The sequence below is a fragment of the Hyla sarda genome, chromosome 1 (genome assembly GCF_029499605.1).
Source record: "Hyla sarda isolate aHylSar1 chromosome 1, aHylSar1.hap1, whole genome shotgun sequence".
Lineage (NCBI taxonomy): Eukaryota > Metazoa > Chordata > Amphibia > Anura > Hylidae > Hyla > Hyla sarda.
Window position 1 is genome coordinate 364,245,137 of NC_079189.1, and position 12,847 is coordinate 364,257,983.

Genomic DNA, 12,847 nt, shown 5'->3' on the forward strand with positions numbered 1-12,847 from the left:
CATCCCTAGTTTAGCTTAATGCAGTGTCAGTCTGTTTTACTGAACGTGTTAGACAATACAGAAATCACAGATTCATGTTGTGTAGATGCTGTCTACTAGAACTGTGGAAGATTTGCCTTGATCATCTCCAAACACCATCTACGGACCACTGTTCTCTCTGCCATCAAAGGTTCAGCTTGGGGCTGCAGTCAGCAGTTCCAGCACATTTTATGGCAAGAATAGGGCAGCATGCAGCACTACAACTGAACCCTGACCACTGTTATAAACCAACAGGATTTATTGGGTTCTGTTACATGACTAATCTGGCATAGCATTGTAACTATGCAGATGTGATCAGAGCCTAAATGAACTTTTGGCACTTGGAAAAGTAGGGCCATCCTGTCTGTCAGAGCTTTGAAACACCCCATTGTATTTCTACTTTAGTTATATTTTCACATCTATTCCTTGTATAATTTTTTTGTTGGGAAATATAGATTGAATCTTTTATATTTATTTGGTCGCTCTATATTCAAGCACGTTTGAGATTTCTGTAGCTCTCTTATCTCAGTGGAAATTGACTGCTTCTCCTTTTCATGAAATAGAAGTATGACAAGAAGACAATAGAAGTATAACATTTTTAGTTTAATTTATTCTTCTTTAAATCACAGGTTGCTGAATGTAAAGTTAATCTTTATTTCAACAATCATTGTTTGGTTTTACAACTGTAACAATAAAGCAACAAAGTACATTTGGGTAGGGTTCAGGTGGTTGCAGGGGTGGTGCATGTTCCTTTCTATTATAAACCACCTTAGCATTTCTTTTTAGTAAACCTCACATCTTTTTACCTGTTACAGCCTATTATCATCTATTAATATGGTTTGTGTAGACATGAATAAAGTCAGCATTGTACAGTCAGTTGTAGTTTGAAGCCTAATAATTGTTTTATTTTTTTTTATTTTTATTCAGGCCTCCACCATGGAAGAGCTCATATGGGAGCAATACACTGTGACCTTGCAAAAGGTGAGTGCCTGAAAGGCTCTCCTGTTTTCTGTATGCCCTATGAATAACAGTCCAGCCCTAATAATTTGTGTCTGTTAGTTTTGGCTGGTTTAACTGGGTGGTATGCAGAAGCTTTTAATATGCATTTAATATAGTTTGCATATAACTGCATGTGATGAGGTATATTAGGCATTGATCAGATACCTTTTTGCTTTTTCCATTTACAAGGCTATTATAAAGTAAATTTTCCTGTTGGTTATTAGCTATTTCTTGGTCGCTCTTCATTGGGGGACACCCTACAGATGGGTATATGCTCTTGCCACAAGGAGGCGCTGACACTAGGAAAAATATTCGGCTCTCCCTGGCAGGATATACCCGCCCACCTGCAGTGAGGTAATCAGTTTTAGCTAGTGTCAGCAGGAGGCAAGACACAGGTCTGAGAGCTCCCCAGACCTTGTCTTTTTTATTTTCTAGTAAGGGCTGTTTAGTTAGGTTCTTTGCTCCTTGTTGTTTCCTCTTTTCCGGTGGGGGTTCAGGAGCATGGCGCTACCTGTTCCCCCATATGCGGCTAAGGGGCATGGGTCATTAATGAATGCACAGTTAACTCCTTCCCACCAACGGCCAGCTTCTGGGGTTGCACCTTGGGTCCAGATCCCGCTATTTTCCCTGCTCATCCCGCTGTCGCAGCCTGACGTGATGCAGGTGACTAAAAAGCTGGCTGAAGACATCTCTAGGTGGGTATGTGAAGGCAGGGGAGTATGTGAATATGTGAGGGGAGTATCTCCCCCCCCCCCCCCCCCGGGACAGGACTTAAGGGGTTAATATCTCTTTTGGCTATGGGGCTATGGGCAATTTCAGGGGTAATTGGCATATCTTTATTGGGGTCAGGACTCCCACTGGTAGTTTCATCTTCCGTTTCATGTCTCAGGGCAGCCGCTGACTTTTGCGGCGGCTCTACTTATTTCCCCACGGTCGCGGCTCTTTATTCTCCGGGCACTGTGCCGACCGGCGGGAGCCATAATGGCGGCCGGTAACTCTGCCCCTCTTCTACCCTACTTCAGGGTGGGATTCTGAGGGTCAACGGTGTGCTGACCCTCTCCCTGCTCTGGCGGCACTGCCTTTCGGAGCGCCCAACAGGGAAGGGTCTGTGCCTCTACTACGGAGCTTAGCTCCGCCCCTCTCCTCCCCGCAGCGCGCCCTCCGGACTCGGCATGCTGCAGGGGTCTTTGGTGTTGCCTGGGATGTCAGAGGCTGTTTCCTCTGACTCCCTGTTTTTTTGTCCGTAGTCCTCCAGCCCGCTGGCCCCTTCCCAGCCGGGCACCGCTTTCCCTCTCCCATTGCTGGAGAGCCACGGACTTGAGCGTAGCTCCACCCCCGTCCAGCGGGACCCGGCAGTTTCCCTGTTTCTCCTCACCAGTACCAATTATAGCGGGAGGAAAAGATAGCTCCGACATCCTCCCCCACAGAGGTGCTGGCGGCCATGCTGCTGGATGGGGACTCGTAGCATACCTCCGTCCACCCACCCCCACCACCACCATTTTCAATGGGGAAGTATTGGCTTCTATTCCACACTTTTTTTTTTTCTGGGGGGGGGGGGGGGGGGGGCAGGGGATTGGAATTGGGGGAATGGGCATTGTTCTTCCCTCTTTCTCCTCCACCCTGGAGGCAGACAGGTCACTCTCACAATAAAAAAAATAATGTGAATATCTTTTTGCTAATCTTTAAGGCCATTTAGTGGTGGTTGGTGCCCTCTTGTGGCCTATAATTAGATTGTGCCTTTTTTCCATGCACCCTTGTGACCTCCTGGATCACAAAATTGTAGCCTTAGCCTGTGCTATCTATCGATTCCAGCCTTTTTAATTAAGATCAGTGCAGTGTAGGTTCTTATCAGTTTAAAATCTGATACTTCCCCTATCCAGGGACCATATAGTACATGGATTTTCACTACCTGGGCTGACGTGAAAGCTTGCTTCTGTGGAGTGCACCATTGTCTACATGGACCCATGCCAGTAAGCCAATCAGTGGTCTGCATGGTTTTCTCTGCGGCCTGTCGCTTCTCCAAGGGCTGAAGTGTCTATGGCTGCAGTTCTGGTACCTCTCTGCTAGTGCGTGGTGTCCGGTGGAGTGACCTGGCGTGTACTGTGGACCCTATGCTGGTCAAAGGGGATACAATCCACGGCTCCCAGGGTGACGAGGATCCTATTTTTCACTGCCTTTCCACATGCATCAAGGGGCCCAGTTAGTGCAATCTGACTGTGTCCCCTTTATCACCAGCGCCTGGAAGAGCACTCATTTCGCCAGACCGTTGTCTACACAGTTTCCTTCCGCTGTCGGTCTCCCATCTCTGGGCTGCCGCATGCAACTGTCTGAGGGTTCCTGCAGGCAAGGGTCGACTGACAGCCAATCTTTGTCTGCATGGTCTCCTACACCACCGGGTCGCCTATAAGTTCGGCCGCACTCCTGAGCTCCACTGTCTGGGGGAGATTTCAAAGAAGTGTTCCTGTCTGCTCAGGAATCCTCCACCTGTCAGCCGGATGGCTGTCTCCGTAGTTTTCTGCTGCATCTGGTCAAATACCATACACTTCCCACTGTGTGGTGGAAGTTCTGGTAACCCACTGCTTCAGTGTAGTCCCGAGTGGGACTCCCCATGTTGCTCCATGAGCCCTCTGCAATGCGCCACATGCTGATTAATGGGGTTTCCTATTTTCACGTCCCTCTCCACATGCCTGTCGCTCTCATGGCTTCAGGCTCGTAGCCCACTTTTAGAGTGTGGCTCTGGATGCGGGACCCGGTGTGATCATGGTCTCTATGCCAGGTAGCCAGACTGCGCCTGCATGGCTTTCGAATCCACCAAGTCATCTCCCCCATTCCTGCCACTTCCGAGGCCGCAGTCCCATGACTCCTTCCATGTGAAGTTCAACACAGTGTACCTATGGGTTCATGGGACCTCTTCTGGGTCTGCTTGTTTCCTGCCCCACATGCATCCCTCATCTCGTGCATCTGCAACAGCAGTCCAGGGGTGTAACACCATTAGGAGCTGGGGCGTGGGCGTCTCCTGCAGGTTCCATGGCTTTTCATGGCTACAGCTGCACTCTCGGTTTCCCTTTTCTAGGAGTACCACGTTGGTCTGCTAGGAGCATGGTGGTGACACACCATTAGGGGCTGTGTGTTTTACATTCTGCTGGACATTGGGATGTCTGCGGTTTCCTCCGTGTCTACAGTTTTGTTCCCCTCTACTATCGTGAGGTAACCATGTCTGTGTCCCTACATATGCTAGGTCCTCTGCACCTGTAGATTCCTCCCCCCCCCCCCTTCTGCTCGGTGTGCAGTGGCGGGCCTTCCTGTGGGCCTGCTGGGGCGCCAGTCAGTTCAGACCCTCCCTATGTCTCCAGGTACTTTTCTGGGGTTTCGGTCCGGGGTGGCTCAGCTACCTACTTGGTTGCCTCCGTCACAGTCTGGCATGGCTCTCAAAACAGCTTGCATTTTTCTACAGCTCCCGTGTGAAGGTTTTCTATCCCTCTGGGGTCACATGGTGGCTCCTCCAGACTGCGATGGGTTGTCACTGGGCCTAAGGGCTACGTCCACTCAGTACTTGTTCCGTGGCTGTGGGGCAGCATTTACCTGCTCCTACAGTGCCTGGCGCACCTTGCCATTCCCCTTTCTACAGGGGGGTATGGGGATCATGGTGCTAGGCATGAGTCAGTACCTAAGTTTTCTCTCGTCCACCCTTGTTTCCCTCCACTAGGGGGACTATTTTTGAGTTTTTCTCTGATGCCAAGATGTTGCCATCTCGCTTTTCCCACTTTATAGGTGGGGTATCTGACTGGGCCCTTGGTTTTCGCTGAGAGCCATCAACAGAGTTTTTTGCTGTTCAGGCTTTTTTGCTATTCTCGCAGCCTCTGCTCTCCGCTGGTGGGAGGAGTTTATGTTCCTTTGTATGGCCGGAACATGTTCCTTTGTATGGCGGGTCTAGCCACCGTCTGTTGTTTCGGGTTCCACCATTGCTTTTTTCCTCCTTCGGAGCAACCTCCCTGGAAGAATGTGTTCTTCATTCCCTTTTTGTTTGTGTCAGTTTGTACTGCACTGACTCCATAGTCTTCTGGAGTAACCTTCCTGTGCCCAGAGCCTGCGAGTTCCAGCTGGGTTCTTATTTGTTTCCCCTTCCGTTTCCGTTCTGGCGGGATGTTTCTTCGGAGTGCTCTGGTCCACTCGAACCTCTAGGGTCCAACACCGGTTTGTCTCCTTGGCTTAGACTCTGTCCTAGGATGCTGTGGCGTGCCTTCCTTTCAGACGGCTCTTCCAGTTCTTTTGCCCTTAGCGAATGGTTACGGTTTCGGGCATGTGTAGTGATCTGACCCGAACTAATCCCATGGAGTTTTCGCGGACGTCGAGCCAGGGGCGAGTCTTCCATTACAGGCCCGTCTTCCAGATGGCTCAGACGTCTCCAGTTTCCAGGTCGGTCTCTCCGGTATCCGGGATTTCCCCCTTTTTAGGGCCTTCCACTTTTTTTTTTTCCTTCGGGGTCCAGGTCCTCCTGAGAGAGAGAGAGAGAGGGCGTTCAGGTCTTGCGGATTACACCAGTGCGGCTACTATCGCCTTCCAGGTGCTCATAGCGGGCCCCTGGGTCAGGGATTTTTGGGTCTGCTGCAGTTCTGTTCTTTGTTCTCTGCACCAGACCTCTCCAGAGCAGATTCTGTCTTTTTCTTTTTTTCCTGTAGTTTCTGGTCTCCACATCCTGTGGAGATCAGGCATACACTGATCTCCCTGTGATGTTCCTGGGACTTTTTCCCATCTCCTTCCGGGATGGTTTCGGCCCATCTGGCTTCCTGTTTGACCCTTTCTGGTCCCTCTATAGGGACAGGGTGTCTTGACTATACAAAGGACGATCGGGGTGTCTTAAGTCTACAAAGGACGGTCACTTCTTTTGGCGTCCTAGTCAATCTGCATGCACTGGGGATCTTCCGGGGGCTCGATTTCTGGTCCTCGACTGTCTCTGGCCTGGGGCTCGTCCGCAGGTCTTGTTGGTCTCGGGAGCTCAGTCTCGGGACTGACTCCTTTTCTCTGGTGGTTGGTTTTTTCCACCCTAGGGGACTGCTTTGGTACGTCCCATCTGTAAGGTGTCTCCCAATGAAGAGCGACCGAGAAAAGGAGATTTTGTTTGTGCTTACCGTAAAATCTCTTTCTCGTTCTCGTAGCCTTCATTGGGGGACACCGCACCCACCCATTTCTTCATCTTTTTTCCAAATTACTTTTTCTGGTTCTTGGGTTGTTTATCTGAGATTCCTTTCCAGGGTCCTTCGGACGTGTCTTGTTGGCTTCTCCTACTGCTTTGTGACAAAACTGATTACCTCACTGCAGGTGGGCGGGTATATCCTGCCAGGGAGGAGCCAACTTTTTTTTCCTAGTTTCATATACCCATCTGTAAGGTGTCCCCCAATGAAGGATACGAGAGATTTTACGGGGAGTACAAATTTTTTTTTTTTTTTAACCCTACACGTTTCAGATTGCTGTTGGCTAAAGGCTTGTTTGGCCAACAGCTACCTCTCCCTACCTCCTACAAATGCATGATTGAGCTAAACAGGGAGTGAAAAATAAGCTCCTGCTAGACTTCTGACTGCATATCTTTCTACAGAAAGAGGATTGGGTATGTTGTACTTTACCTGACTTCTGCTGTGCTAGTTAAAAGGCCCCCTTACATGTTGGATGATAGGCTGGTCCCACCAAAACTAGTGGGCACCCCTGACATCATCTAATGCAGTGGTTCTTAACCTGGGTTCGATCGAACCCCAGTGGTCCGATGAGTCAGCTTTGCGGGTTCGGCGGAGGTAAAGACACACACACCCGACTCCAGGCCGTCGCAACAGGACAGGCAAACCAAACCGTCCTGTAGTGACGGGGCAATACGCCCCCCCCCCCCCCCATCACTATTAACTCCCTGCGGCCCGCCATAGAAACTAAGGCGCCGAGGACTGGAGAGAAGGATCGAGAAGGAGGAAGACGCGCGCTGGCCAGCTTGGTAAGTGACCAGCGGTACATCATCTTCGGTGCTCCGACCACCGGTCCGGGACCTACTGCTATAGCCAGAGCGGTGGAGCACTGAAGTGGGCAGTACACAGGCATACAGCCTCCAGCCATACACTGTACATGGCTGGAGGCTGTATGTCTGTGGGGGAACACTGCCTACACAATGTGGGTGAACACTGCCTGCGCCTAATGTGGGACAACACTGCCTGAGCCTAATGTGTCTTAATGGTTTTGTTCTTTAATGGTTTTGTTCATTTTGTGCACCTATGTGTAAATATATACTTAAATATATACCTCCTATGTTTTGAATTTTGAAAAATCATATTTTATTTTTCCAATTAAGGGTTCAGTGAATGCGCATATGAAACTGGTGGGGTTCAGTACCTCCAACAAGGTTAAGAACCACTGATCTAATGTATTCTGCCATCTTATAAAACTGTTACATATTGATAATTAGCACAAGCCATGGTACATACACATCTTGCCTATGATATCAGAAGTCTGACCCCTGCCTATCCAATATTATTGGTCTGTCCTGAGGATAGACCACCAATTTTGTAAGGCTGGATGACCCCTTGTTTGGTAAAAGGGGTATGGGCACCATGGAAGAAAGGTTTTAAAACAAACCAAAACATGTTTTAAAAATTATTAAATAAAGATCTTTGGGGGAAAGTGTTTTTGTACCATAGTAAGTACAAACAAAGTATAAAAGACTGGTTTTTTTTTCAATGGTGTCCATGTATATACTTGAAAAAGTTTTGATTTATTTGGGTCTGGGTGTACAGACCCCCACCAGTTGCTAGAATGAGTTGGCAGAAGCGCTCTGCTTAACACTTTCCTCCATGACTCGTTGTACAACGTGGACACGAGGGGGAGATTTATCAAAACTTGTGCAGAGGCGCAGTTGCCCATAGCAACCAATCAGCTTCTTTCATTTTTCAGAGGCCTTGTTAAGAATGTAAGAATGTAGTACTAAGGCAAAACAAAAGCAGCAGACCTTCTCATGGGGCAGTATATTAAGCAAAATGTGGTGACATGAATTAAATTACGGTGAATGAAAAGGTTTTGTAGTTGTGTATATGGACACAACTACCTCAACAGCGTTTGCTGCGCTAATGCGGTGCAGCCGACCGGTACTTTGGATCCAGGAGCTTCCTGGCCAAGGGGTGCAGTATCCAGACGAGTGTTCCACGGATGTGGAGCAGAAAAAAAATATTATGCCTGTTGTACATTGAAAAAGAGTCACAGACCTGAAACGCGTTTGTTTTAAGGCTCATTGGAATGAAGGACTTATTCTTAACCTACACCACTTTCCTTGTGTCTGAGCTGTTTGGCGCCGAACTTCACTTATTTATTTATTTTTTTCTGCTCCACATCCATGGAACACTCATAAGAATGTAAGAAGAAAGCTGATTGGTTGCTATGGGCAACTGGGCAACTTTGCCTCTGCACAGGTTTTGATAAATCTCCCCCATGGTGGAAAGTATGTCTACGGAAGCCTGTCTTATGCACTAAACAGCAAGAGGGGTAGAGAAGAACTTTTGCTTCTCCTGGCTCGTTCTAGCAATTGGTGGGAGTCTGTTTTGAAACAAAAGCCTGGAATTAAACGGTGTACATTTCTGCTTTCCAGGATAGCAAAAAAGGTTTTGGCATAGCAGTGTCTGGAGGAAAAGATAATCCGCATTTTGAAAATGGGGAACCTTCCATTGTCATTTCTGATGTTCTTCCTGGTGGTCCGGCTGATGGCATCCTACAGTAAGTACTAAATTGTAAATGGGGAAACCTGGTTAAATTGGGTTAATTGTAGGAATATCACCACCTACTTTTTCTGCTTTTCATTAATTTAAAGAAAACCATTCCTTAAAATTTAAGGGCATTTTTACACGACATGGTTTTTTGACCATGCAGTGCCATTGTCAAAACCCCACTGCCATTATCCCCTTAAAGGGGTACTCTGCCCCTAGACATCTTATCCCCTATCCAAAGGCCTTTTTTTTTTTTTTTTTTTTTTTGCAATCTGACCACTGTCACTTTAAGCATTAATGACTCTGGAATGCTTTTACTTTTCATTCTGATTTTGAGATTTGTTTTTTCATGACATATTCTACTTTGTTAGTGGTAAAATTTCGTCGATACTTGCATAGTTTCTTGGTGAGAAATTCCAAAACTTTATGAAAAATTTAAACTTTCAAACTCTTTGCTTATAAGGAAAATGGACATCCAAAATAAATTATATATTGATTCGCATATACAATATATCTACTTTTATGTTTGCATCATAAAGTTGACATGTTTTTACTTTTGGAAGACATCGGAGGGCTTCAAAGTATAGCAGCAATTTCCAATTTTTCACAACATTTTCAAAATCAGAATTTTTGAAGTGGATTTGAGGGCCCTTCATATTAGAAATACCCCACAAATGACCCCATTATAAAAACGGCACCCCTCTAAATATTCAAAATGACATTCAGTAAGTGTGTTAACCGTTTAGGTGTTTCACAGGAATAGCAGCAAAGTGAAGGAGAAAATTCTAAATCTTAATTTTTTACACTGGCATGTTCTTATAGACCCAATTTTAGAATTTTTACAAGGGGTAAAAGAAGAAAAATCTTCCCCAAAATTTGTAACCCAATTTCTCTTGAGAATCTCATGTGTATGTGAAGTGTTCTGTGGGTGCACTAGAGGGCTCAGAAGGGAAGGAGTGACAATGGGATTTTGGAGAGTGAGTTTTTCTGAAATGGTTTTTGGGGCGCATGTCACATTTAGGAAGCCCCTATGGTGCCAGAACAGCAAGAAAACCCCCACATGGCATACTATTTTTTGGAAACTACACCCCTCAGGGAACATCACAAGGGGTCCAGTGAGCCTTAACACCCCACAGGTGTTTGACGACTTTTTCATAAAAATTGGGCGTGTAAATTAATATTTTTTTCACTAAAATACAGTTTTTTTCACCCCAAATAGGAGAAAATGTCCCCAAAATTTGTAACCCCCATCTCTTCTGAGTATGGAAATACCCCATGTGTGGACATCAAGTGCACTGCTGGCACACTACAATGCTCAGAAGAGAAGGAGTCACATTTGGATTTTGGAAAGCAAATTTTGCTGAAAATGTTTTTTGGGGCATGTCACATTTAGGAAGCCCCTATGGTGTCAGAACGGCAAAAAAATAAAATAAAAAAAACACGGCATACTGTTTTGGAAACTACACCCCTCAAGGAATGTAACAAGGGGTCCAGTGAGCCTTAACACCCCACAGGTGTTTGACGACTTTTAGTTAAATTTGGATGTGTAAATGAATTTTTTATTTTTTTTCTCTAAAATGCATTTTTTTCCCCCAAATTTAACATTTCTTCAAGGGGTAATAGGAGAAAATGCCCCCCAAAATTTGTAACCCCATTTCTTCTGAGTATGGAAATACCCCATGTGTGGACGTCAAGTGCTCTGCTGGCGCACTACAATGCTTAGAAGAGGAGCGCCATTGAGCTTATGGAGAGAGAATTTGGTTGGAATAGAAGTCGGGAGCCTTGTGCATTTACAAAGCCCCCCCGTGGTGCCAGAACAGTGGACCCCCCCCCCACATGTGACCCCATTTTGGAAACTACACCCCTCACAGAATTTAATAAGGGGTACAGTGAGCATTTACACCCCACTGCCGTTTGATAGATCTTTGGAACAGTGGGCTGTGCAAATGAAAAATTACATTTTTCATTTTCACGGACCAATGTTCCAAAAATCTGTCAGACACCTGTGGGGCGTAAATGCTCACTGCACCCCTTATTACATTCCGTGAGGGGTGTAGTTTCCAAAATGGGGTCACATGTGGGGGGGGGGGTCCATTGTTCTGGCACTATGGTGGCTTTGTAAACACACGTGGCCTTCAATTCAGGACAAATTTTCTCTTCAAAATCCCAGTGACGCTCCTTCTCTTCTGAGCATTGTAGTTCGCCCGCAGAGCACTTTACATCCACTTATGGGATATGTTGTTATTCAGAAGAAATGGGATTACAATTTTTATTTTATTTTCATTTTCCCATCCAACTTTTTACGAAAATTCCTTAAACAGCTGTGGGGTGTTCAGGCTCACTATACCCCTTGTTATGTTCCGTAAGGGGTGTATTTTCCAAAATGGGATCACATGTGAGTATTTATTTTTTTGCGTTTATGTCAGAACCGCTGTAATATTGGCCACCCCTGTGCATATCACCAATTTAGGCCTCAAATGTACATAGTGCGCTCTCACTCCTGACCCTTGTTGTGCGTCCGCAGAGCATTTTACATCCACATATGTGGTATTTCCGTACTTGGGAGAAAATTATGTTACAAATTTTGGGGGTCTTTTTTTCCTTTTACCTCTTGTGAAAATAAAAAGTATGGGGCAACACCAGCATGTTAGTGTAAAAAAAAAATTTTTTTTTTTACACTAACCGGCTGATGTAGACCCCAACTTTTCCTTTTCATAAGGGGTAAAAGGAGAAAAAGTGCCCCAAAATTTGTAACTCAATTTCTCCCGAGTACGGAAATACCCCATATGTGGCCCTTAACTGTTTTCTTGAAATACGACAGGGCTCCAAAGTGAGAGAGCACCATGTGCATTTGAGGACTAAAATAGGGATTGCATAGGGGTGGACGTAGGGATATTCTACACCAGTGATTCCCAAACAGGGTGCCTCCAGCTGTTGCTAAACTCCCAGCATGCCTGGACAGTCAGTGGCTGTCCAGAAATGCTGAGAGTTGTTGTTTTGCAACAGCTAGAGGCTCTGTTTTGGAAACATTGCCGTACGATATGTTTTTTATTTTTATTGGGGGGGGGGGAACAGTGTAAGGGGGTGTATATGTAGTGTTTTACCCTTTATTATGTGTTAGTGTAGTGTAGTGTAGGGTAAATTCTCACTGACAGGTTTACAGTGAGTTTCCCGCTAGGAGTTTGCGCCGCGGCAGAAAATTTGCCGCAGCTCAAACTTGAACTTACTGTAAACCTGCCCGTGTGAATGTACCCTGTACATTCACATGGGGGGACAAACCTCCAACTGTTGCAAAACTACTTTTGCAACAGCTGGAGGCATACTGGTTGGAAAACCTCAGTTAGGTTCTGTTACCTAACTCAGTATTTTCCAGCCACGGTGCCTCCAGCTGTTGCAAAACTACAACTCCCAGCATGTACTGATCGCCAAAGGGCATGCTGGGAGATGTAGTTATGCAACATCTGGAAGTATGCAACTACAACTCCCAGCATTCCAAGACTGCTGTTTGGGCATGCTGGGATTTGCAGTTTTGCAACATCTGGAGGGCTACAGTTTAGAGACCACTGCACAGTGATCTCCAAACTGTGGCCCTCCAGATGTTGCAAAAATACAAATCTCAGCATGCCCAGACAGCAAACTGCTGTGTGGGCATGCTGAGAGTTGAAGTTTTGCAAGATCTGTTGGGCCACAGTTTAGAGACCACTGCACAGTGATCTCAAAACTGTAGCCCTCTAAATCTTCCAAACCTTCAAATCCCAGCATGCCCAAACTGTATAGTGGTCTCCAAACTTTAGCCCCCCCCAGATGTTGCTAGGCAACTACTCACCGGCTTCCATAGTCTTCACCAGGGAGCCGCACGTCATCGCCACCGCTGGTCACGCTATAGTTCCCCCATTATACCCGGATTACCATCTGTGGGCAGAACGGGGGAACCGAACTTTAACCCCCGCCCTGAACTGCTATTGGTCGTCGCTTCTTGACGACCAATAGCAGGGATAGGAGCGGTGGCAACCCTGCCACCTAACTCCTATCCCTTCAGGGGGACCGAGGGTGTCTTGGACACCCCGGATCCCCCTGATTTTCCGGGACACCGGTATTAC

At 46.5% G+C, this 12,847-nt stretch overlaps 1 protein-coding gene and 1 pseudogene across 3 annotated transcripts in view; both read left to right on the forward strand.

Annotated features, from left to right (window-relative positions):
• The window catches only part of LOC130274696 (tight junction protein ZO-2-like), a 192,671-nt gene that overhangs the window by 97,858 nt on the left and 81,966 nt on the right, over positions 1-12,847 (forward strand). For all 3 annotated transcript variants that reach the window (XM_056523053.1, XM_056523051.1, XM_056523052.1), the window contains 2 exons: positions 946-999; positions 8,633-8,757. In XM_056523053.1, the coding sequence (XP_056379028.1) occupies positions 955-999; positions 8,633-8,757 (170 nt within the window). In that variant the 5' untranslated portion in view covers positions 946-954. The remainder of the gene's footprint in view (positions 1-945; positions 1,000-8,632; positions 8,758-12,847) is intronic.
• On the forward strand, positions 2,819-2,999 carry LOC130344181 (U2 spliceosomal RNA; annotated as a pseudogene).